Source organism: Pinus tabuliformis, chromosome 6 (assembly GCF_031772625.1).
Source record: "Pinus tabuliformis cultivar Carrire ecotype Pingquan chromosome 6, CPIR1, whole genome shotgun sequence".
Taxonomy (NCBI): domain Eukaryota; kingdom Viridiplantae; phylum Streptophyta; class Pinopsida; order Pinales; family Pinaceae; genus Pinus; species Pinus tabuliformis.
Window position 1 is genome coordinate 2085618513 of NC_142292.1, and position 27853 is coordinate 2085646365.

The 27853-nt window shown below is 42.8% G+C and overlaps 1 protein-coding gene across 1 annotated transcript; it reads right to left on the reverse strand.

Annotated features, from left to right (window-relative positions):
• Positions 1-2114: 2114 nt before the first annotated feature.
• On the reverse strand, positions 2115-27478 carry LOC149267580 (uncharacterized). The gene is made up of 3 exons (XM_089412685.1): positions 27049-27478; positions 26773-26966; positions 2115-2279 (listed from the first exon to the last, which is right to left on the reverse strand). The coding sequence occupies exons 1-3, from the start codon at positions 27476-27478 to the stop codon at positions 2115-2117; spliced, it is 789 nt and encodes a 262-aa protein (XP_089268811.1).
• Between the last annotated feature and the right edge of the window lie 375 nt (positions 27479-27853).

The window sequence follows — 27853 nt, forward strand, 5'->3', positions numbered from 1 at the left end:
TTTTTGAGGCCAAAAGGCATCTTTTTGTACGCAAATATACCCCAGGGGCAAGTAAATGTTGTTTTGTGTTGATCTTCTGGACATATAGTTATTTGATTATATTATGAAAAAACGTCCATGAAGGAGAACACCTCATTTACAACACACTCATTAATAATTTGATCGATAAACGGAGTGGGGAAATTAACTTTAGAAAAAGCCTTATTCAAATCCCTAAATTCAATGCATACCTGGATTGTTCCTTGCTTTTTATAAAAAAAGACTCGATTCAACACCCACTCATTTAGAGGAATGAGGTATTTTTATCGTACATGCTTAGCATTTCCGTATGTCTTGATCTCACGCTAAACTATCGTTGGATCGATTCCAGACATTTCTTCATAAGACCAAGAAAACACTTCGAAATTCCTTAAAAAGGTCAGTATAAATCTTGATTTCTTGAGGGGAACATGCTCCAATGAAGATATTCTCAATAATATTGGGATTCCTGGAAATGTTCAATGGAATAGTTTCTGATATATTGGACATGTTAGCTTCGACAAAAATTTGTTGGGGCCAAAGGATTTAGAATTTTATGAACACTTCTAGTTGAAGAAGGACTAGACAAATTTGACTCATCTTGATGCAAATCAGGGAGAAAATATGACCGATGATGTGAATCATCCCATGGTAATTCTGCACCAATCATTGCTTCTAGGATTGCCTCTTCGGATGGTAAGACTATGTCAAGGAAATCCATAGCCAAAGTAGAGTCAAGAGTCTAGACCGGAGCCACATCACCATCCAAATCCTCTGATGGGAGAGGAATGGGATCAAAATCTATAGAATTCACTATAGATTGGTATGTGATTTCTACTACAGATATAGGGTATCCCATTCTACCTACTTGCCCCTAGTCTAATGTGGTAGTAGAGGGGGGTAAGGGCCAAGGATCAGAAAAATAATGAGTTATGAACGAACCTCTTCGAGGAGTGACCTTGGAAGACGAAATGGCATTAACATGAGAAATAGGATAAGGAAGATCAAAAGTACCCATCAATGAGAAATACATTCCAACTCCCACATTCTCAACATGTTGCTTGGTATTCTTCACCAAGGGGACGGTAGAGTCAGAAGATACATTGGGATCATTAGGAGAATAAGTCATTTGGTCAATTGTAAAAATTCTCCCTTCATGGGGGAAGCATAGGATGCAAAAAAACGATGAAACAATGGCATCCATTGCATAAACCCAATTCTGACCCAACAAAAGATTATAATCAAGGTTGGCATCAACTATCTCTACCTCGAAATTGACAACCTTTCCCCCAACACATACGAGAAAGGTTGGAATGACCATCGAATGCAGTAAGTAGAGTAGGGAAAGGAACATCTTCCAGAGACCCTATAGCCTTCCAACATAGCATTGACATGACACATGTGGAAGCCCCTTCATCAACTATAATTCGAAATATATTCATTTTCCGATATGTAGATTTAATCTGGAAAACCATGTGATGAGGGAGTCTCTTCTTAGCACTTGACATATTAAATGTAATAACAAGAGATTTCTTTGGATCTACTGCTCCGATCGTAGTGAGCAATGCACTCCTTTGTGCAAGACATGATTGGAGTACCTCTAACACTGACATCGCACAAAGGCTCTGACCTAGATCTTCGACAATAGAATAACTCTTAGCAGACCTAGCATTGGGATTAACAGTCAAACATTTTGTAGATCCTTTCAGCATCTGAGGTATAGGCTCAACTATGGTCTTCTCAATATGGAGCGGCTCTGGGATATTGGAAGCAACCTTATACTTAGAAGGTTTCGACTCGACATAATCATGTGATATTGTAGCAACATCAACATGAGACCTCACCATATAGACATTCGATGTAGATTCTCCTTCCTGGTTGCCCCATCTGGGGGTTCCAATACCAGCATTAGCGCCAACAAGCATTTATTTCCCTTGGGGAAAAGGGTTAGTCAACATAGCATGGGAACCTGAAGAACCCTGTTGAGCTAACAAGCCTTGAGAAACCTGAATATTAGGGCAAAGATGGGTAAGATGATCCCTATTGCATAACTTGCATGGGAACTTTACTTTCTTTTTTGATTCCTTCTTTCCCTCTCAAGTACCATTACTGGACTTGTTCACATTCCCTTTCCCAACCTTATCTTTCTTCTTACCACGCCCCTTCTTCTTCCCATCAGATTCTTGTTCCCCTTTGGGTTTTGAGGATTGGACAACATTAATTGCTAAAAGTTGGGAAGGCATAGCCACTGACAGTGAAACCTGCACTAGAGAAGCAGATTGTAAAGACAACTACTGCAATTGATTCAACAAGTTAGCCATACTACTATCAATCGACCCTACAATTCTGTCAGCATGAGGTCCTGGCTTAGGTTTGGCTAAATCGATCTTCGATCAAGGAGCATCAAGCAGAATCTTATAAAGGACTCCAGACTGAGAATATATGAGTTCTAATTATTGGGATCTAAATATGGCATGTTCTTCAGTGAACACTCTAGAGAGTGACACATCCTTAGAAATTTCTAGCTACAAATATTTCAAAAACCATTCGAGAAGGAACTCATCAGGGATATAGGCCTTAATGAGTCTCTTCCTTTTGCGCCACTCTTGGATGTGGTCAGAAATATGAGTTGCTTTGTCTTTTACAAAACTGGCTAGAAGCTCAGTTCCAACATCATATTGGACATGCAAATGAAAATGGTTTAAAGACATAGTAGCCAGTTCGCCAAACACAACAAAGGTACCCCCTCTAAGCTCAACATACCATTTTGCAGTGTCTCCAGTTAGGGTGTGTTGGAATAATCTCAACCTGATTGAATCATTGATCAAGGAGTTAGATGAGCACCACAAATGGAATGTGGTTATATGATCAATCGGATCCTCCCCAGACTTCCCTTCAAATTTAGGAATATCATAAGGAAGTTTGGTGGGAACCGGAGGCCAAGCCAGATTGTATCGAATCAGATCGTTTTTCAACTTCAAAAGATCTGGCAAGTTTAAAGTTTCCAAGAATGATAAGCGCGAATGAGCAGGAGAATTCCACCCACCAAGAGCATAATTTCCGACATTAGGAAAAGAGTATCCTGAATTTGGAGAGGCACTAGGTTGCCATAGGTTACTCACAGAAGGACCTCAACCATAGGGAAATCCTTTTGGCCCAGAAGTATTTGGAGGGTATCCACCCCCTACCGCAGGGTTACCATACATGGGATAGTTTCCTCCTAGTAGAACATTTGTTGGGTTGTGTTATATTCTTTCCACATAGTTAATAGGGGGTTTGAAGGGCACCCGTAACCCCACTTTATGGGGTCCGGGGTAGCGCCCCGGAAAATTTTGGTTTTGGACCATATGTTACGTTGGGTGGACCCACCTATGGTTTTGTGCATGATTTTCGCACATGTTTTTTGAACGCGATGGTTTTCGGTCCATGGTATTGGACGCGATGGTTTTCGGTCCATGGTATTGGATGCTTCGGCATGTATAAATATGTATTGTAACATTGAAAGGAAAATAATGAAAAATCAAGCTGGTAGTCCCGGTTTTGGGATCCAGGGAAAAATCTATGTGCGTATGTGTTTTATGGGTTATGCTCTTGCATTGTTTATTTTCTTTGTTTAAGAATTCGTATGCAGGTAATTTCTGTACAGGGTTAAAACCTACAACATTGAAAGAAGGGGATAATCCTTGATAAGGATTCCATGCACTAGCTAGCAGATGGGATAAGTTCCCAACCCTTAAACCATGGAAGGATTTAGCCATCCTTGACCTCCTTGGAAAGGATTAACATTCAAAGCCCGTCCTAAGTTCAAAGATGTATTAAAAGGAGGGATATGACCACTTCCAAAAGAAAAACCTTGAAAATATGTTGAACCACTTGGCATAGAATTCATAGATGTGGAAACAACAAATGGGAAGGTTGAAGGAACTGGGGGAATCCCACTGAATGGCATCCATAAAGGATAGGCACCAGTGAAAGGAGTAGAAGATTGGGTGAGCCCACTCGAACCCAGAATGGAGGTATAGCCAATAGCTAATGTACTAGATGTAATAGTAGAGATAGCAATAGTACCCCCTCTTGCAACTGAAGGAGGGGTCTGCACACCAGAAGTATTAGTAGCCATACTTATGCCACTAACATTGGCCATATGGAAAAAAGAAGGAGAGTGAACAAGGCTTGTCGGCCTGTGAGTTGGGGTACCCACGTATGATACAACATATGGAAGGTGAGAAGGAAGAGATGTCAAAGGAGTCATGGGGGACTCAGGGATGTCCTCAATATCAATCTCATATTCCAATTGGAAGAGCACCCTAGCAAGGACCGAATCATTTCCGTCAAAATTATGAATTGTACTAGGTCCACCTTGTGAAATGGAGCCCCTAAAGTAGGATTAATTTTCAATGCGTCAGCTACTACTGGTTGAAAATCACCAACATAACTACTCCTACGCCTTCTAGATGAAGGCTCGGCACTTGCAGGTGAAAGCCCATGAAGCCTCCTAGACCGATGAACCATTCGATCAACCACATTTAAATATTAAGAGTACTTTTAAAGACTCAAAAAATAACAACTTATGACAATATACTAGCAAAGAGCACTCAATAAAAAGTCCTTAAAGATACAACCAAACAAGCATATTTCAGGTATTTCCGCTCCGGGTGATTAGGACCGGACACCAAAATACAAGAAAGCAAAGATAAGGACCTTTTGAAGATAGTTTGGCATAATTACAACCCAAGCCTACCATTGAAGGTATCATTTATAGTTATGTTGACCTCTAGATAATAGCCTTTGTTGGTGCAAGACCCCAAGCTTCGCAAGGGCACCCTCCAAAAGTACTATGAAAGTGATGCAATGTCTATCTCAGGTACCATGAGCATTTCCCCCCGCAATCACATGTGTGGTCCCTAAAATAGACAACTAAGGTCACCAGTTCGTAATTAGAAGTCGGGTGGAATAGTCACATGCGCGAATCCAACAAGTAGGAGAGGGGGTATCTCTCTTTCTCTGTCTTCACTCGTCCTCATGCTTAACTCATGTGTTAGAAGAGCTTTCCCGGACAACTTAGCGAGACTAGACTTTCACTCTTTAATCAACTTCTATGTTTCAATTTAGCGTGGCCTTGGAGATTTTACTCTCCACACACCTATTCCAAGGCCCTAAATTCCCTGGACTAATTGATGTATCTATGACAAAAATAAAATTCTAGTTCATTTTAGATTAAGAGCTTGATTTTATTGGCTGTGATTTAGGTCACGGGTAGTGGAAGTGAAACTTATGATGTTTTGACACGAAAAGAAACCAATAGAAAACTAGGCTACATGCAAATGCAACTTCTTTTTCTTTGATGAAAAGTGATATATACAAGGTTCTACAAAAAATCTATGAAAGAAAAGAACTATTTTATTTTTCTTTTAAACACGCTCACACATTCAACATTTATCGAAAGATACTAAAATGGCCTAAAATTCAAACTACCTTAATGCATAATAGAATGCCTAAATGCAAGATCCTATGGAATGCTCTAAACAGAAAAATGTATTATTTTAATATCCTAAAGTCAAAATTTAACCAAACAAGGAGAAACAAATATCCAAGAAAATATCTCCCAAGCGAAGCAAATTTCAACTTCAAGCAAAGATTCACACACTTATTGATAAACCAAAAGATAAAAACCCAAAGAAAGAAAAGGCAAAAACAAATGTTTTTTTCTTTTTCTTTTTAAGGACGTCAAATAAAAGTTTCAAGAAGGCAAAGCAGTCAATCACCCCGAGATCAAAATCAAGCGAAAAGACTCCAAAATTCAGAAGCCATAAACAATCACCAAGATGATAAGACCAAAGTGAATAAGAGATCAAAAACACTTGAACAACTTGACCTGAAGGACACATAAAATATTCAAAAAACAGAAAGATTTCAGAGAACCAAAATCCTTCACTGAACCAAAATTGCAAAGACCTTTCTCAAATAGCCAAAAAGAAACTAAATGATCCAACATCAAGAATGCAAAGTAAAGTATTGAAAAGATTGGATTATAAGGCAAGTTGAAAATCAACTCACTATTCCAGAAGCATAGAACAGTCAGACACTTTACCAAAAGGTCTGAAATCCAAACTAAGAATGCAAAACCTTAAAAAATTGCAAACCCTAGGTTGACAAAATCTTTTTGCAAAAAGAGACAAAGAAACTGACACCAACAAGAAACAAGACCATTCCAGACTACAAATGACTCTAAAAGAGCAGGAAAACCAAGCTACTCCCCCAACTAAGGGAAAAAAATTGAAAAAAATCAAATTTTCCCAAATATACATGACTATGTATAAGAAGAGTTGCATCTATACGTGATTGTTTATGAAGAAACAAATGTATATGCGGGTTTCGTTGGAAGAAACAATGTGTGTATGCTACTGTATACAAGAAAAAATGTGTATATGCAAAAATATAGGGAAAAAATAAAAAATACAGGCCTGATCCAGAAGATCAGACTAATTTCCTAGACTGAAAATGAATCAATAATACTGGAAAAATCAAGAAAAAGGATAGAAAAAACCAGATCAAGGAAAAACAAACCCTTCTAGGAAATACGAGATTGTATTCCCTAGAGGAGTCGCCAATTCTGTTGGTGGGAAAAAATTCCCTAAGGTAAGGGTTGACAACCTCAACAGATCGAAGGCAGACTATTAATAAGAAGCATACATTCCAGCAAGCAAACTATGTAAACTACTAAATTTGGGTTTGAGAGGAGTACCCGTAGGTCCTACGTTTGATGTTGATCCCGTAGTGTCCAAACCCTCTACTTCCTCCAAACTGATCATACTTGATCCAACCACGACACCAATGAAACCTTCCTCTAGATCTGTCTAGCCCAAGTCTCAAATATCACCGCTCAAACATGTCAAAAAGGATGTCATATAATGGAAGGTGAACATCTCTGCACGGAAACAAGGGTTTCCTATGATTGGGAGTGTAGGAGTTACAGGGAAAATCAAACATGATCTAGAGGAAAAAAGGACTATAATGTCGATATCCTATCTCCTTCTATCATTTAGGCCTTCCCATGAGGTGTATAAATACCACTAGAAATCAGTTTATTCAGTTAAGCCATGGGCTCCTGTAGGTGGGATTTTGGTGAAACTTGTAAACCCTGCCTAAGAAATAGGAAATATTTTTATTTTTTCATATTTTAAATTATGAATGCAGGTTCTATATTATGGTACCCACGTGTGTACATGCTTTTTAAAGGGTTGAGTCATGTATGAAATTGTAAATTTATTTTTTAATAAATTATCAAGTATGAATGGGAAAGGGTTGCCCAAGGCCATATAAGAGCATCAGAACTACATGAGTGTTGAATGATGCTATAACAGTCTAGCTGTTTGCATTACATATGGCCTTGAATTTTTCACATAGGGTAGGTTACCAAGCATTGATCTATAAATTCTTTGATCCACTCCCTTGGATTCATCTTCTTTGCTCAACTTGCAACTGGTGACCATAGGAGTGCTCACGAGTTACAGTCTTCCATTTTGAACTTCTTCAACATTTCTTCATGTACTTGGTTTGAGAGATGAAAATGCCTCCATTTAGTTTAGATATATGGAGTCGCAAAAATAAATTCAACTCCCCAAGCAAAGATATTTCAAATTCAATTTGCATATCTTTTGTAAAGTTCTAACTTAATATATTATCATTACTTTCAAAGATGATATCATCAACATATACTTCAATGATGATCATATTATCCTTATCTTCCTTTATGTAAATATTATTGTCTGCATTTCCCTTTTTGAATCATTGCCACTGCAAATAGTTGTCCAATCGTGAGTACCAAGCTCTAGGATCTTACTGAAAGTGCATACAAGGCTTTCTTATATATACAAACACAATATTTATATTTTCATAATAGGAATCTTTTTGGTTTTTCTATGTAAACTTCTTCTTCTAGATCCTCATTAAGAAAGGTTGAATTACATCCATCTGATGCACTTTGATTATTTTGGAGCATGCATAGGCCAATATCATTATGATTGCTTGAATTCTTGCTATTGGAGCAAAAGTTTCTTCAAGTCTATCCCTTCAACATGGGCATATCCTTTGCACACTAGCCTTGCTTTTTTTATGGAGACCTTTCCATCTTCATTTTTTTTTTTTTGAAGACCCATTTTGTACCAATCAATTTTTGTTCATGGTCCTTAGAACAAGTTCCCATGTTTCATTCTTCTCAATTTGATTTACTTCTTGTGAACCTAGTTACTTATTCTTGCATCTTGGGTAAATACACATACCTCTGCAAGTCGACCAATGCCTTCCATACACCAAAGTTCCCTACAACCTTGGCGGTATGAACCTCTCTAATTAGTTGCAATGTTGATCACCTTTAGGAACACATAGCTTACCTAACAAGTAAAGTAACTGTCCTAGATATTATTGGACAATGTTGTCATCAATGTAAACCCTGAGGTTAGCCTTTGACTAAAACAATAGTCATTAATTTCAAATTTTTAACAAATGCTCTCATATTTTTCTAGATTATATCAAGTTGGAAGCTCCACTATTGGATGGTTGAAAACCCTAGTTCTATGGTTTGGGTTCCCTTGACTAAGGACATACCCCGCACTTGTCGAGGGTTTTTGAAGAAGAAAACCATGAAATTTATCATGGATATCCTCACTGATGGATTCTCCTCGTCGAGCCGACTCCAGTGGTATGTGGCACACCCTAAGAGGACTCCTTAGTTTGAGATATATTCATGTTTGAAATTGAAGATCCTAGTCAATGGGTCAAAACCCAGAGGAACAATAACATGGAAATTCATCATTGGTCAATTTATCAAATTAAGGCTTTCTTATCTAAGGTTAAGGATTAACCATTATATTAAAGATTTCAACATATGTTCATATCTACAAGCAATGTCCCTCATCAAAATCAAATCTTAAACCCAAGCTCCATAAGCATTCTCTTTTATGGTTTTTATTTAGAAAGGAATTTATTTTAGAATGAAAAATTAAATCTTGAATATACCTTCCCTCCTAAATGTATTCCAAAAATTATCTTTAGAATCCCTTTTAAAATTTATAAAAGAACATCTCATATTCACCTCCAAGCAAATGTGTCAGGCCAGGAGGTAACTCCTCAAAACAATTCATGATACTCATTCAGGTTAGTCTTTATTATATACATGAGGGAGAGACTGTTCATTTCATCTCTCGGTGACTCTTCATCTTTTCTATTATTTATTTCCATCAATTATAGTTGTTCACCCAATCCTCATGATTAGGTGTCAACATCCCCCCCCCTTAATATGAAGGGATGTTGGTGAGTCCAAGCATCATTCTGAATCTTTCAAGCTTTTCTCTTCCAAGCGCTTTGGTGAAGATGTCTGCAATTTTCTCATTAGTGGAACAATGACGAAGATGGATTGTTTTGGCCTTAACATGATGTAGAATCAGATGATATTTAGTATTGATGTGCTTTGTTTGATCATGGAACTTTGGGTTCTTGGCCAACTTTATTGCCGAGGTATTGTCAATCATGAGTGAAGTCGATTGTACTTGTTTTACCTGCAAATATTCAAGAATTTTCCTAAGCCACACAATTTCTTTTGTTGCCTCAGCTACTGCCACATATTCTGCCTCTATTTTGGAATCTGTTGGAACTGATTGTTTGCATGATCTCCAGGAGATAGCTCCTGATCCAAGACTCATAGCATAACCTGAAGTAGATGCCCCAGTTTCTTTGTCTCCATCGAAGTCTAAATCAAAGTATCCAATCAAGCTGAAGTTGCCCACCTGTGTATACTTGATTCCAAAGTCTTAAGTTCCCTTCAAGTACCTTGGAACTCTTTTTGCAGCAACCAATGTCCATCACAAGGCTTTTGCATAAACTTGGAGAGGATTCCAACAACAAACAAAATGTCTGGTCTGGTAGTAGTTAGGCAGTTGAGACTTCCTACAAGCTGTCTATACTTTGTTGCATCCTCAAATTCATTTCCTTCAATGGATGTGAGCTTTAAGTTTTTTTCCATTGGAGTAGTAAGAGGATTGCATTCTGTCATGCCAAACCTGTTCAATAGATCTCCAATGTACTTCTTTTGAGAAAGGAATATGGACTTCAGATGTTGAGTTACTTCAATACCAAGATAATAATGAACATAGCCCAAATCAGTCATTTCAAAACCTTTCCTCAATTCCTTCTTTATGGATGCAATGTAGCTTTCATTGTTCCCTGTCATCGAAAGATATCTACATATACCACAAGATATACAACTATTTTTCCAACCTTCTTGACAAACAAACTTGCATCATCAAGATCATAATGTTTGAAATTGAGTTTCAGAAGATGCTAAGTTAGTTTTTCATACCAGGCTCGCGGTGCTTGTTTGGGGCCATACAAGGATTTCACAAGTTTGCATACTTTATGTTCATGTCCTTTCACAGCGAATCCTTCAGGCTGGGACATAAAAACATTCTCTTTTAGATCTCCATTCAAAAAAGTAGTTTTTACATCCATTTGATGGACTTTCCAACCGTTCTGAGCTACTAGGGCAAAGAGTGTCTGGATGGTAGCCCATTTTGCTGTGGGAGCAAAAGTCTCCTCATAATCAACCCCTTCCTTCTGTGCAAAACCTTTTGCCACAAGCTTGGCTTTGTGCTTGTCAAGTGAACCATCAGCTTTATACTTGTTCTTGTAGACCCACTTGTAGCCAATTGGTTTGGTTCCTAATGGAGGATCAACCAGCTTCCAAGTGCCATTCTTTATGAGGGCATCATATTCCTTTTGCATCGCTTATTTCCATTCATCATGAGAAGAAACTTCTTTGAACGAAGTTGGTTCAAAATCTGCAGACAAATTCAATTCACAATCATAAGAAACATTCATATCAACAGGTGAATCAGAGTCATCTACATCACCTCCATTTTGCTGGTTTGAATTTCTAGTTCCTATCTTTCCAACCTCATCAAGATGAACACTTTCAAGTGTCTTTGTCAACCACTTTTGGGGACCTTTCTTAGATGGTCCAGGCTACTCCATTGATTGATTTGGGTCTGAATCAAGATTGAGTCTCCCAATTCTATCAATCACATCACTTAAAGTATCATCCGTTGTTGGAGTTTCATGCGGTGGAGAGAGTGCTTCAGAAGAAGATTCCACAGGTTGATCTAGTATAGGAATCCCCCCTTCAAGATGTGGAATCTGATTATCAAATTATTGAAATGATTTTGTATTTGCGAATTTATCCAAGGGATCAAGTTGCCGCTCAACAACATTGTCAGTTTTGGATGATTCAAGAAAGATTACATCTCTAGATACAACAAACTTTTTATTGACTTCATCATAGAGACGGTATGCTTTGGAGGTGTTTGAATACCCTAGGAAGATACACTTACGACTTCTTGCACCAAGTTTGTTTCTATGTACCTTTGGTATCAAGGCATAACAGATGGAACCAAAGACCCTGAGATGCTTTACCGAAGGAATGTGCCCATACTGCATTTCATAGGGAGTCTTGTTTCTGATAGCATTAGATGGACATCTATTCTTTATATATACAACACATAGAATTGCGTCAGCCCAAAACATCAATTTTACATTTTTGAAAAACATCGTGGAGCGCACCATATTTAAGATTGTCCTATTCATTCTTTCAGTTGCATCGTTCTGTTGGGGATTATAAGGCACAATTGTATGATGTTTGATCCCATGTTGGCGAAGATAGTTTTCAAATTCATTTGAAGTGTATTCTTTTCCATTATCAGTGCGAATAGAGCCAATATGAGATTGTGCATCATTTTCAATCCATGTATGAAAGTTCTTGAATGTTTGAAAAGCATCAGATTTGTTCTTCAATAAATAAACCCAACACATTCTGGTGTAGTCATCAATAAATGTAATCATATATTTATTTCCATTTGCAGAAGGAACAAGCATTGAACCACATAAATCTGAATGAATGAGTTCAAGTTTTTTATGTGCTCTTGAATGTGAATCATGAAAAGACTGTTTGCTAGAATGAAAGCATCACATTGCTTAAGTTTCCTAGGAATTGTAGGCAAACCAGTAACACCATTTTTCTTCAACAAGTGGAGGCTGTCATAATTAAAATGTCCAAATCTAGCATGCCATAATAAACTTGATGGAAGTGTACCTTCCTCATAATGAGAGTTGTGTGAGAAATGTTGTGCACGAGTAGAGGTACCCTGCAGCTTGAGAAGCCTTTCTTCTTCTATCCCCCTCATGACAAGTGAGTGGTCAGATGCTTTTCTCACCTCAAGCTTGCCATCAAACATAGGAATGGATTGACCTTGCTGACGGATGTGGACCAAGGACAACAAGTTTCTCTTCAACTGTGGAAAATATAGAACATGCTGCAGAAGAAAGTCTGGAAGACCACGCAATTTAAGCCTGATTGTGCCAAGCCCTGATAGCTTGAGTTTTGATTGGTCTGTAAAGTATACTGCTCCATCAACATTGTCAGTAAATTCTTCAAAAAAATATTTTCTATGAGTCATGTGGCAAGTTGCTCCTGAATCAAGCAACCAATCATTTTTCCAAGAAGCAAGTGAAGCATTAAATAAGTCTTCATTTACTCCAATGTTACATTGTGACAAAACATAATGAGCGGATTCAGGTGCTTTACTTTTGTCTGTGTCATTAGTTTTACCTTTGAGTTGGTTTCTTTGCTACTCAATTTTGTCCCAAGGTAACTTGCATGTGGAGGCATCATGTGATACATTTCTTTTGCAGTGTATGCAGCGCAAATCTGAATTTTCTCCTTACGAGTGTCTACCCCCCCTGCCTCTGAAATATCTTCCTCTTCCTCTTCGACCACCTCTTCCTCTGGAAGAATCTTGGGCAAGATTATTTTCTTTATGAGCAAGGCACACAACCTCTTCAGAAGATTCAGGGGCTGTCTTTTTTCCAAAATATTTCTCTCTTTCAACAAATTTTTTCACAAGAGAGTTGAAGGTAATATCTTTGAGATTTCCATTTGCTTGCAATGACTCAAGATAATTGGAGTAAGTAGGATAAAGTGCCTTGAGAAAAGCGATAAGAGGAATATCCAATTCAATCTTACTGGCTTTGATATCATGCATTATAGGTTTTACTTCGGATGCAAGAGCAAGAGGATCATTATTTTGTAATTCAAGAGTGAAGAGTTTAATCATGAGTTGAACAACTTCAAGTGCAGAGTGTGAGTCATAGAGTTCTTTAAGCTTTTGTAAGGCTTCAAAATCATTTGAAAATGGCGAAATATGTCGACTCACCTCTTCACTTACAGATGTTGCAATTAATACATAGGCTTTGCTGTTCTTATTTTCCCAAATGACGAACTCCTTGTCTGAGGTAGGCTGTTATGGCTCTTCTCTGTCTCCAACACACACTTCTTTCCACAACTCATTGAAAATGAGGGTGTGTTTTATCTTCCGGGACCACTTAGGATATTTCTCCTTGCCAGTGAGAACTACTCCCACAATAGATATGATTGAATGCATTGTAAAATCTGAGTGCTGTAAAAATACTTCTGCTCGCAAAAAAAATGTGCTTTTGTGGAGAAAAAAAACTTCTGCTACTAGAAAAAAGATTCTGATAGAGGTATTAGAGCCGTGGTATTTACAAAAAATATATTAAACATAGTCAAACGCAGGAGCGTTAACTATGTTAGCCACTTTGAAAACAATGTTATGAAAACAACATTATGGGATCCCAACAACGTGTTATATATGGGATATCGTCTATATGAAAACAACATTGCAGTGGATTGGAAAGAGACCCCTGAGGCTCATATCTTCGAGGCTGACATTCTTGGTCTTAGTAAACAGGATGTCAAAATTCAGGTGGACGAAGGCCAACGTGTATTGCAGATAAGCAGTGAACGTGTATTGGAGGAACCAGTGGATGAAGAGAACAAGGTGCACCATTTTGAAAGACCGCACGGTAGTTTTTCGCGTCCTTTCTTGCTTCCCAATAATGCTAGGCTTCATGAGGAGGTGAAGTCAAAGATGGAGAATGGTGTTCTCACTCTTACCATCCTCAAGAAGCCTGACCAGGAGACTCGTATCCGGTCCATTCAAATTTATGTTGAGGGAGAGGTATGGGAGAAAAGAATGCAGCAGAGCATGTAAGTGGAGGAATATTCAAAGAGAAGAATGTGGCAGAGCATGAAAGTGGAGGAGCGCGGGAGACTTTACCAGGAAAATTGGTAGAGGGACAAAGTTAGACCACCAGGAAAATTGGCAGGAAAATGCAGGACAAAGTTATGAAGAAATGGCAGAAGGGAGTTACAAAATGGAGCTGGAAGCCAAAAATGGTGTTGGCTCTGATACCATGTCAGACCAGGAGGTAACTCCTCAAAACAATTCATGATATTCATTCAGGTTGGTCTTTATTATATACATGAGGGAGAGACTGTTCATTTCATCTCCCGGTGACTCTTCATCTTTTCTATTATTTATTTACATCAATTACAGTTGTTCACCCAATCCTGATGATTAGGTGTCAACAATATGAATGAACTCAATGTTTATCATTTGAAAAATAATTGTTCTGAAATAGACCTTAGGCCCCTGTAAAATACAACGAACTTTTGAGAAAAGATTTTTCCTTTTGTAACACCCTCCTCCCATATCTACCCAAGTAACTGACCAACCAGGGTAAACATGTGACGAGAGACTACTGTGATATGATTCAGCCTCCTAGGTATCCTTAGGGAAGTGGAATCGATGAAAACCTATCAAGCATACCTTCCACATCAACAACAACACTCCCATGAGCCATCCCAACCACACAGGTATTATGCCCCTGGGTCCCACTACATTTTTAAGCTATTAAACCTCTGGATGCTCCCATTCTATGGGCATGCTAGCATCCTGAGAGATCTGGACGCTCCCACAAGCCTGTATGCCTGCGTCTAGGGACTATTTCTAGTAGACATATGCTAGAGTCTGTAAGATTTAAGGAACTTTTCAAGCCCAAAATTCCGGCCACTTCCCGAAACTTGTTGTAACTTCCGGAATCCATTAAACACATGATGGAAAGACTAATAGACCAAAAAATAACTCTAGGACTAGGCCTGACCATCCCCAACCGAGACTGACATTCTTTCAAACACTTGGCATCAATGCAATCTACAGGTCTAGGATACAAGACATAGCATGAATGATTGAAAACTCTTATGAGACATGACAAGAAGGATCACAACCTGCTCCTGAATTGTTATGACATCAATTAGGTCTTGCATCCATCATTTTAACAATTACAAGACACATGAAATAACCATGACATGAACCAGTCAATTAATCATGCTTATAACAAACATAAAGCTATGGAAATAACAATGAGATAACAACCATTAAATCCACATATAAACAAGTACAAAAGCAAGAGAACTTAGCTTTTATTAAACATTGGAAAATTTGAGCAGGTTCGAGACTTCCACGTACCACTTAACCGTAGACATGACTAAACCAAATCTTTCTTTCATCCAATCACCCCCGTTCCATATTCCAATCATGAATGTGGAATCTCATGGATAAACCAATCCAAAAACAACCAAGGGAATCAAGAGGTTAAACCACCTCCACCCTCACCAAATCGTGATCACACCAAAACCGGTGCTTCGATCACAAAACCGAATCGAACTTGGAATTCCATCCAGAATTCGTCACTATCCTTGAGGAAATTTTCCTCTCCTTGTCTCTCAGGCTTTACCAAAATCCAATCCCAGATCACTATGCCCTAAAATAAGACACCTACCTCAGGCTTTACCGTGTATCCCTCCAAAACCGATCAAGAGATTCCTAGGCCTTTGGGAATGAATCTTGAGACCACCTCTGCCCGAAATTCTGAAATCCATCTGGCAATCCAAAGCTCAAACCCGAGATGAACATCCCAACACACCATGGCATCCGGAAAAAGGTAAGGCTAGGCTTCATAACCCGGTAAAAACATGCCATCGACAGTAAGAGAACCATACACCAACATGCAAAGTCATGCATGTCAAAACCAGCTAGGAAATCACACATGCAATATGTTACATACAAGTATTCTTGTTGAAGTTGCTTGATCCTTCTCTTCCTTGCTTGCTCCTTTCTTTCCTTCCTTCCCTTTTTCTTCTTTTTCCTTCCTAGTTTCAAAGATAGAGTGCTACAAGAAAACTCTAAGTGTCCAATAGTTAGAGAGAGAGAGAGAATAATGAGAGAGCTCCAAAACCGAACTGACCAAGCCTTACACTGACAAAAAAATAACCTTGATCCTCAAAGGCCTTTTTATCAATGAGGCCTCTATTTTCTTCAATTTCTATTAGTTTCCTTCATTTTCCTCCTCACATGCAACATGTGACCTTTCACCTTAATTTTCTCCTATTTTCCTTTATTTTCATAAATAAATGTGCCAAAAATGCCTTTTGGCCTTTTTAATGCCTTTTCCTTTACCAATTTCCTTTAGCCATAAACACATCCAGTGATGCCCACTAAGATATATTTGCCCAACATTCAGCTTGGAATACATGTCCCTTAATCGTGGTCTAATTTTTCCTTTATTAACTTTTATTACATGAAATTTTCACCAGCACTGTTAAAGAACCCACCCCCTTTGGGAAACACCGTCCTCGGTGTTAAACCACAACAAGACCTCAACAAAATTACTGAAAATCAAACATACTGCCCATGGAGCTTTATAACTTAGGTCGTTGCAGTATTTACAATGAAAGACCTCCTCAAAAGCAAATCATCATGACAACATGACTAGATAACAACCATACTTGTTACACAGTAATTTATCACTGCCTTCCTGTCAGTCACCCTGCTGTGTCCAAGAAGTCACAATCACTAAATGTTTGCTCCCTGAACTGGCTAAAAACCCATTTTTCCAAAGTTTTGTGCATCAGCGCGTCTGTTCCTAAAATAACCGCGATGACCAGCGCCCCACAGTCTATTTCGTGCGCTGCCATCGCGGAAGAACATCACTTTTCCGCGATGACGCACAGCGCGGCTTTCACGTGTCCTTCCGCGCTGACATGGCTTGTTCAGTTGTTGTCATGTGCTGACAGCGCGGCAGTCTCCATATAATCCGCGCTGATCCAGTTTGGGCGAATTTGTTCAAACAACCAGCCTTCCAGATCTCTCCAGGCTTGGTTGTTAGCTTTGTGAATGTCGACTCCCTTCTATGGCATGTCTGTTCGACCTTTTGCAACTACTCCCCTTGAAGATAAGCTCATCCTTCCACCTTTTTAGGAGACTCCTTCTCCTATATAAACTTCCACCATTACCATGAGCAGCTGGTTAGAAAATAGCTAGACTTAGCTTGGATTATACAAGAGCTTGTAGTGCTCAGATTGCTGCTATAGGTGTGGTGTGTTAGGAGTGGAAGTGATTGATTGCTTTGGGAAGTTTGTTTGTGACATTTGTGTGAGAGAGAGAGACTAGTTTGTCTTGGGAGAACCATCCTCAAAGGTGAATGCTTGAGATACATGCTGACTGATCCCTCCTGAGAAGTTTATCGACGTCAGAACATTTGGTTGTACTCTTCTCTATTCTGATTAATAATAGATGACTGCTATTATTGTTCCATTCTCGTTTGTTTATGCAATGGATAAATGTGAATTATGTCTTTTCTGACTGGCATATAGTTACTTTTACTAGATTTCACGCTTGCGTTTGCTTTCCCTTCGTGTGTGCAGGTGTCCGTTCGCGGGGATCGCGGAAGACTATGACCAGCTGAAGCGAAGGAGCAAGGGAAACATCCCCTCGACAAACGACAGCGCAGGAATCCAAGTAGGTGCTCTTTACTTCTTGTCTAATTGTAACTAGGAACATGCGTGGCAGCATTGTGTGATTGTTGCTAGACCCCTGTTGGGCTAGTAGGGATCGCCTCTATCCGTAGAGGGGATTTACCTTCTCAACAATTTGGCGACTCCGCTGGGGAGCGAACATACGATAGAGCTTGAAATCGAAACTTAATCTCAAGATCAACTATAAAATGAACCAAATGAATCTAAAAACGCATTGGAACTAAACGCAAATATTTAGAGGTCTAGGTTAGAGACGTGTTCCGGCGTCTTAAAACATAGTCACTGTTGTTTCACATTGGGTTGGGTGATTCCTCCTTCTGTGACTCGATAGTGGTCTAATACGGACTACGCTCCCACGTACCGTCGAGTATATAGGGAGACCCCACTAGGCTTTTATCCTTTATCCATAGGAAGCCGAGTCGGCCGCCCTACAATTCGCAATGCAGTGAACACAGCATTCACGAAGATTGACCACCCGTACCCTAAAAAGTATTCTGTGGTTTTGCGAAGAGTTTGGCACACCCTCTACCTAGAAGTTCCAGAGCAGTCACTTTTGATCCTTTTCGGACTCCCTAAACGAAAAGGTGCCTGTGAGCGTCTTGTCACTTCGTGCTCATTAAACATTCGAAGGAGACTGGAGTCATCTTTGTCCTTTTCTCGACTCCTGAAATATGAAAAGGTCAAGTTTGGTCCTTGCGTCTTAAAAAATTAATTTGGCCACGATAACATCTCCTTTTTAGGTCTTGTGTGCGATAGTTTTGAGTAGGCTTTTATCGATAGTTTCCTTTAAGAGTTCTAAGGGGTCTGGTCATCCTGGCTGACCCATCACCTCCCGGTATAAGTGACCAAGGTTCTCAATCCTCTGTTGCTCCCGAGGTACCAGTTGAAGGCGGTACTCTTCCCATTGTACCGAGTATCCAGCCTATTAACGTACGGTCCCCCAGCAACCCAGATTACTTGGAGGATTGGAATCCCGTCTGGGAAGAAGATTGGGATACCCCCCAAACCCCCCGTACCCCTTTAGGTATGTCATCTCCGATGGAGGGGGCAGCTTCCAGCACGGGTGAGACACCCGCAGTCACAGACATCGAGACACCCGCGGTCACAGACATTGAGACCCCGATCCCGTCTTCATCTCCCCTCCCTCCACGATATCAATCGCTAAGGGATAGGTATGATGCTAGAACAACTTCTACCACCATATGGGATCCTTCTCTCGCGGCCTCGATTGGCCCTTTTGTTTCACAGCCTCTTTTCCCACCCCTCACCTCAGAACTCAACCCGATCGTCACCTCAGTTCCCGCTCAACCTACTGTTTGTGTAGCACGTTCGACTCCGGTCGTCAGTGCTGCGCCGTTTCCCTCGTCTGAAGTTCCTCAAGCTGGTTCTTTTGTTGGAGGCATTCCAGGATCAGGACCGTATGATGCTTATGGGGAACCTATAACAGACCCAGATTACGATGGTCCTGTTTTCTTCTTCGATGCAAATGGTGAGTTCCTTGAGGAAATCTCAGGTCTCCCTCGTCACCCCTTCGAAGAGAACGAGGAATCTTTGAATGTCAGGTATGACCACACTACTAAGTACTTTGGAAACCGAGACCCTCCTCGGCAGCCCATAGGACCACCCAATCAGGACCCGTCATTCTACGTGCAGCCCCCTCAAGGGCAACCATTATATGGCCTGCCTGACCCAGGACAATCTGGGCACCCACAAGGTCAACCTTACCAGGAACAACCTATGGACATGGGAGGTCCGCCGTACCCATATCAGAATCAACCTACTGGGCAGCCAGAGCAACCGTCTTTTCAAGACCAGCTTGGTTTCCAGCCAGGGTACCCCTCTGGACCAACTGGCTCAGTTTACAATCCCTCCAATCAACCAGCCATCCAGCAAGGGTATCCTTATGGCCAGGGTGGACAACCCTATATTCAACAGGGCCCACCTACCCCTCGAAACGCAAACCCTTCTGGGCAAGGGGGGCAACCCTCTGCCCAGCCTATATACCAAAGAGGGCAGCCTGCCGTACAGCAAGCCCAACCCTCTTCCCAACCCGGTTACGGTGGGGGACAAACGGGCCAACCGTCTATACAGCCAAATCAACCCGGGGCCTACCCTCACCGTCAACCTGGACAAGCTGGCCAGCCTCAGCGTCAACCAGCTATCCAACCCATTCGACCACCCGTTCCGCGAAGACAACCCTTGGTGGCACATGGGCCAACTGGCGTTCAGCAAGGCTATCCTGCTGGCCAACCAGGCCCATCTCGAATCCGGCCAAGTCAACCTTCGGGACGTGTAGTCCAACCTCAACCGGTTCAAGGACAATACTCTGGGCCTCAGACTCAAACAGGTTATCAACCTCCATATCAAACGCAGCCTGCCTACCAGGCTCCGTATGCGACCCAGCAGTCACATGGCTACCAGCAACCCCAGGGGCAAAATCAGTATACTCCTTACCAAAATTATCAGCGACCACAGGTCACTCCCTATCAAAATTATCAATATGGTCAACCTGGCGGGCAAGCTGCTAATTCATGGGGAGCTGGGGGGCAAACACAGGGACAGTCGTCCGCACACGGACAAAACTCCTACGGACAAACTCCCTATGTGCCAGGTCCTTTCGGACCAGGTCCATCGGGACAAAATTCCTATGCGGCCGGTCCTTTCGGGCCAGGTCCGTCTGGACAAAGTTCGTGGGGGCAACCCCAATCTGGGTGGAACCCTAATATCGCCTCGAACCCTCAGCCACAGATGTCCTTCAACCCGCAGCTACCATTTTTGGCTACGTTAGAACTACCCGATGTGTCCAAGTTAACAAATGATCCTATTTTGCATAACTCATGGTGGCCACCGGTTCCGACCAAAATACCAGGTGACTGTCCAAAGTTCGACGGCAAAGCCGGAGAGGATCCTCAAGCCCACGTAATGACCTATCACCTTTGGTGTTCATCTAACTCATGGCTTGATGATTCTATCCGACTGCGCCTCTTCCAGAGGACCCTCACTGGTTCAGCCGCAAAATGGTACATCGAACTTCATCGCGGTATGTTTTCAGACTTTAACTCGTTGGCTATGGCCTTTCTTACTCATTTTCAGTTACCCATTCGGTACGAGACTGGGACCCATTTGCTCACGTCTCTAAAACAGGATACGGCAACGCACATCTCTGATCATATACATGAATGGAGAAGGCGCCGTCGTTTGATTAAATTTTGGATTCCCGATCAACTCCTGACCGACTGGTTTACCACGTCCTTTGTTCCTAAAATTGCCAAAGATATTGCAATGGGGGCGTGTGTAACTGAAGAGCAAGCGATTGCGCGAGCTCAATACCTTGACTTAGTATATTCTCAGTCAGGTACTTTGTATGACTATTTGCCAGATGCCCCGAGGCACGGACAAACCAAAGCTCCACCGAAACCGTCTGTGGATGGAGTTATTGGCTCCGTGAATTCACCAAGTAAGAAATCAACCGCAAACTCTGGGAAGCAGAAACAAAACGCCTCTAACGAGAATGCTTCTCAGAGCCCATCTATTCCTGGGAATACCTCCGAGGTAAATGCCGTTCAGTCCACCGCGGCAGACAAATCCTCGAAAGGCAAAAAGAAAGGAAAGGCCAAAGAAAAATCCGGACAACCTAAGCAAAATTCTCCTAAACCTCCCACCGAGGACGGAGCCAAGCGGAAGCCTAAGTATCCCTGCCTCATTTGCGAGGAGGATCACTACACCAAGGACTGCCCTAGGCGGTCCGAGGTTAGTCGGCTTTTAAAAGGTGCTTCAGGGTCCCCCGCCGTGCTTAAAGAGCCTTTCCCATCCCAGCAGACGCATCAGGTGGCAGACCCTTCTCAATCCTCTTCCTCGTTCGGTTCTCAAGTATTCATGGCAGGAACCATCCCCGTCCACGTCACGACTCGAACGAAAGAATATCCATCTTCAGCCGGGAAGGAGCCGGAGGTCCCCTCCAGCGCTCCCGCGTCTAGTTCTGGCCCTCTTCACATTGAACGGCCCAGCACCGAGACGATCCCCCGACCCCCTCCCAAAGGTGTACTCAGGAAGTCATCTTATAACCCCAATGCTCGTGCCGCACAACATTATAGCATTGTCGAGGACTTAGCTCAGGCTCCGTCTGCTATGTCCGCGTTAGAAGTCCTCCAGAGCTGCCCCTCCCAGAGGAAGTCCCTGCTATCAGCAATTGGTGGCATCGACCCGGCAGATTCGGATCTCATTTCTTTCGACCTCGAAGGTTTCACGCAGAGATTACCTCATCAGGTGGCCTTCCTTATACAAGTTCTCATCAAAGGCAAGACGATTCACCGTACGGTCATTGATGAAGGAGCCTCAACCTGCATCATGTCGATTGCTTGTTGGAAGGCTCTTGGTTCGCCTGCTCTGAGCCAGTCTCCCACCACCCTAGAGGCGTTCGATGGAAGAGAATCTCGTCCACTTGGTATCCTCCCGCGTTTACCTATCTCTTTAGAAGGGAAAACTGTAGAAGTCGAGGTTGAAGTCGTTGACGCTAATCTCACTTACAACCTCCTTCTAGGACGAAGCTGGACTTATGCCATGCAGGCCGTGGCTTCCTCTTTATTCCGTGTCGTTCGCTTTCCCCATCAAGGAAAAATCGTCACGGTGGACCAGCTGTCCTTTTTTGCTTCCTCTTCTGAAGGGAATGTACCATTCGTGGAGCATACCTTCAAATCGCTCGAGAGTGTGGGTGCCGGATTATTTAAAGATCCCTCCTTGATGGGAGTCTTTCCCCTCCCACCTCCAAATCTCGCCTCCGTTAACATGATCAGGACGCATTCTGATCCTTGGGTTCTCCCTCCCGTGAATCAAGAAGACTCATGGGGCGAGATGATGTCGTTGAGCCCAGCCGAGCTCAACTACATCGAAATAGTTGCTGCATCGGCTTCAACCTCCGGACCTGCTTTTCCAAGCAGCGTTCCCGATTCACCTCAAACCTTCCCCTGGTTGGGAGAGAAGGCCACCTCGGACCCCCTGAAAGAATCATTCCCATCCGACGAGGCTATTATCGAGACTATGTCTCCCGAAGAGCTCCCTTGGTTTGATCACCACCATCGCTCTTCGTTCCTCCCTCCTTATTCGGAAATGGCCACGTGTCTCGGAAAGTTTGCTTCATGTCTCCCACATATCCCTCTCCAAACACCTATCCAGTTATATCAAGTGTCCTCGGAAGGGAACATGGGTAACATTACACAAACTTTGGCTATCGACATCTCCGTCAAAACAGGAGTTGTCGAAAATATTCATATTGGAGTCACATGTACTCCCGAGGAAATTCAAATCTACACAGATCTATTTCGTGAATTTCGTGATGTTTTCGCATGGTCTTACGAAGAAATGCCCGGCATTGACCCCAGTATCGTGGAGCACGAAATCCCTACCTATCCTGGGGCTAAGCCTGTTCGTCAGCGTTTACGCCCGGTGCACCCTCGAAAGGCTGCAGCCATCAAGGCCGAAGTTGAAAAGCTTTTTCGAGCTGGTTTCATTTATGCCATTCCCCTCACGGAATGGGTATCTAATATAGTTCCTGTCAATAAAAAACAGGGCACTATTCGGGTTTGTGTTGACTATCGCGATATCAATCGCGCCTGTCCAAAAGATAACTTTCCTACGCCCTTTATTGATCAGCTTATCGATGATTGCGCAGGAAGCGAAATTTATTCGTTCATGGACGGCTTTTCTGGTTACAACCAGATCAACATAGCCCCCGCAGACCAGCACAAGACCGCTTTCATTTGTCCTTGGGGCACCTTCGCTTACAAGAAGCTACCTTTCGGTCTTAAAAATGCCGGTGCCACTTTCCAGCGTGCGATGTCGTATGCTTTTCATGATATCCGAAACATCGTACAACCTTACCTGGATGATCTACCCGCTCATTCAGCTAAACGTCAAGACCATCCATCTCATTTACGCGAAATCTTCCTTCGCTGTCGACACTACCGTATTCGACTCAATCCGCATAAGTGTGTCTTCTGCGTGGAATCTGGCCGACTACTCGGGTTTATCGTCTCCCGAGAAGGCATCCGTTTGGATCCCCTTAAAGTCGAGGCCATTGTGAATCTTCCTCCCCCTGCCACTCTACAGCAATTACAAAGCTTGCAGGGAAAAGCCAATTTTCTCAGACGATTCATCCCAAATTATGCCGAGGTGGCCAAGGGTTTCACGCGATTACTAAAGCGAGACACGCCCTTTCATTGGGACGCTATCGCTCAGCAATCTTTTGAGCATCTTAAAGACCTTCTGGTCTCAGCTCCGCTCCTAAGACCTCCAAATTACCACCGTGACTACACCCTTTATCTGGCCGCCGCCGATACCACTATCGGCATGGTTTTAGTGCAAGATGATGACGATGGCTCAGAGCACGTTGTATACTATCTTAGTCGCAACCTCCTTGATACGGAGACTCGCTATGCATATGTCGAAAAGTTGGCATTGGCTGCTGTATGTGCCGTCCAACGTTTCCGTCATTACATCCTGTTGCGCACAACGACCGTGATCTCTGACTGCAACCCCATGACCTATATTTTATCACGTCAGTTGCTGGGGGGCAAATACTCGAAGTGGATTGTAATCCTCCAAGAGTTCGACTTGGAATTTACTGCCGCCAAGTCCAAGAAATCCCTGGTCTTTGCTGAACTGCTCTGTTCCTTACCATCTCAATCTGCACCATCTCACTTAGAGGAGCAAATTCCGGATGAAACACTCTTTCTCATCAGCACTCTCGACCCATGGTACGGGGACATCATTGTATATTTACAAACGTCTTCGTTTCGTCCTAATACATCAAAAGAAGCCCGACGACGGATACGTCATCAGGCTCAACCGTATCGCATTTTAGGCGACACCCTGTACCGCCTCGGCGTCGATTCCCTTCTTCGCCGATGCTTAACTCTCGAGGAAGCTGAGCGAGTCATGAATGACTGCCACTCCGGCGCTTGTGGTGGCCACATGTCCGGATACGCTACCGCTCAAAAGATCCTCCGCGCTGGTTATTTCTGGCCTTCTATATTCAAGGATTGTATCCTTGCTGTACGCGCATGCCATGAATGCCAGGTTTACCACCGGAAGATGCGTGCACCTGTTGCACCACTGCACCCTGTTGTAACCGTAGGTCCATTTGCCAAATGGGGCATCGATTATACGTCCTGTAACCCTCGTTCGGCCGGGGGGCATGGGTACATTATCGTTGCCGTGGATTATTTCACCAAGTGGGCCGAAGCAATGCCTACATTAAACGAAGACGGTCACACAGCGGCGCAGTTTCTATTCAATCATATCATCACTCGCTTCGGAGTCCCTCAGGCTATCGTTACAGATCACGGAAAGCATTTCCGAAATCATATGATGACAGAGTTAACAAACCAGTTAGGCTTGCGTCAAGATAGTTCGTCACCCTACTATCCTCAATCTAACGGTCAAGTTGAAGCTGTGAACAAAGTTTTGATCACCATGCTTCAACGCACCGTCAATACGCACAAGTCGAACTGGCATCTAATGCTTTTCCCAGCCTTGTGGGCCTACCGGACTTCTGTGAAGGATGCCACCGGTTTCACCTCGTTTCAACTGGTCTATGGACTGGAGGCTACCCTTCCCGTCGAATGTGAAATTCCTTCATTAAAATTAGCTGTCGAGTTGCTTCCCAACACCACTTCGGTGGAGGAACGACTTCTTTACCTAGAACGGTTAGACGAAACTCGTCGTTTGGCCTCTCTGGCTATCGAAGCGCAGAAGAAGAGAGTCAAGGCTCACTTCGATCAGAATATTCATCCTCGTTCCTTTGTTGAGGGAGATTTAGTACTGCTCTACGATCAAGCTAAGGATAAGCTGGGGGCAGGAAAACTCGAATCCATGTGGTTAGGCCCCTACATCGTGAAACGTGTTTTACAAAAGGGCGCATATGAGTTGATTGATTATGAAGGGAATCCTCTTGACAAGCCCCGAAATGGGCTCTATCTGAAAAAGTACTATGCATAACTGCTCACAGTCACTTTGTATATACGTGTGTTTTGAGTTTTTACTGCATGAGTTTCTTTTGCTTTGGTGTGAAGGCGTGTTTTTGCCCCTTATTATGCTTTCTCTTTCCTGCGCAGATGTCTTGTACTCCTTATGTTGGTTTCGCTGATGGTGCCTGCCGTAGTACTTGTAATTTGTCTTCGGCAGCGTGGGTGATCTACGATCCTCACGGGGAGTTGATAAACCTACAGGGTGTGTGCCTAGGTCGTACCACTAACAATGTTGCCGAGTACAGTGCTGTAATAGAATTGCTTGCCGAAGCAGTTGACCTCGGCATCCGAGAGCTAGTGGTAAACCTGGACTCCCAGTTGGTGGTCCATCAACTAAACAGGCAATATTCCGTCAGAGACCAGCGCATATTAAGGTTATACCTACGTGTGAGATTGTTAGAACGGAGTTTTGATTTCATTACTTATCAGCATATTCCAAGACGATTAAATACGTTGACTGATGCATTGGCAAATCGTGTATTAGACAGACATTTGCGAAACAGATAAACATCATGCAAGGAAGGAAAGAACAGCATAGTAAGACCATAAGCATATGTAAATAAATCATTCCAAGCATAGTTTGCACGTGTGTTTTTAAGCTTGCATTAAATATATAAAATCCATGAGTCAAGTGTCATGCAAATCCATACATAAGATCACAAATTGTACTGAACAAACGCATAACACAAGATAACACATCATCACATGTAACAACGACTCATCCAAAAACCGGTATGTATATATATATATATCGTGTGGCGCACTGAGGCGCTCAAAAATAGAAGTACGTGTCCAAAAATTTCAGTACATCCGAGTCATAATGTCTCAAAATAAACAGTGGAAATAAAACCTAGGTGACTAATCGGCTGGGTGGTGCTCTCTGTAGTACACGGCCGCTCGTGCTACCCGCCTCAGAAGGCGGTGCACTCTGGGTTCCACACCCACTGTGTGGATCTGATGCTCCACAGCGACCTCCTCAACCCCCTGGAAATCCGGTACCCCCTCCAGCAACCCCTCAAGGTTGCGAGCCACAACCTCTGGCGTGTTGGCCTCTGGAGGGGCTAAGGCCAAAGCTCCGGCTCCTGGGCCCTCTCTCCGTGCCGTGACAGCCAGGCCAATCGGTCTAGTAGGCCCTACATCTGCGTGACAAGACATTTATTAGGACATGTACATAATAAAAAAAAAAATATACAAAACTCAAAAAGACAAAAAGTGTCATACCTGCATCATCCCACTGTTCACCCGGAGGCAGCACCAAGTCAGGATCATTGCGGAAATCCATCCCTGCATATGGCCAATCCTGTACGAAGATCTCCTGTTGGTCCAACCAGTCTCTGAAATATACCCCCCAGCTATGTGGTCGGCCGCCACCCCCACGTGGCATAATCCGAGCCCATCGAGTGGCCCTCGTCTCTCGAGGATCTCTGGGGGCATCCACAGCCATAGACTGCAGCCGCATGGCTGGTACTCGCTCCAGAATAAGCGGGACCAGGATCGATCCATACCCGAACTGTTTCGTCTCTCCGCGACGGCAGTTGCTCAACTGCCTTTTCATATTGTTGCACACTGCGGTGCACCAGTCGAACACGGTAGGCTCGAGACACTCGAGGGCTAGTAGGAGATGAGTCTTGGACGCCTCATGGTTCGCCATGCTGCCCGCTGCCCGGGTCACCATGAACAGGATGGTGCGCAACACTATGTCTCTCACTGTGGGGATCGAGCACTTCCCACTCCGCGTCTTTACTGCCCCTGGGCAAACCTCAGCCATTAAGTCATCCAGGGTACCACCGCTAGGTCGCTGCCCCTCTAAGATGGGCCTCCCACCTCGGCGCGACAGCCCAGTCAAGAAGAAGATGTCCATATGATCGAACTCGATGTCGTGACCGCGGATGGTGAATTTTTGGTCCACCGGGTTCCATGCCCTGATCAGCAGCTCCAACAAATCATGTTGGGCCCTTAGACGCGGCGTCAGGAAGAATTTCATGAATCCACACGCCCGCATGGCGTTGCAACAATTTACGTCTCC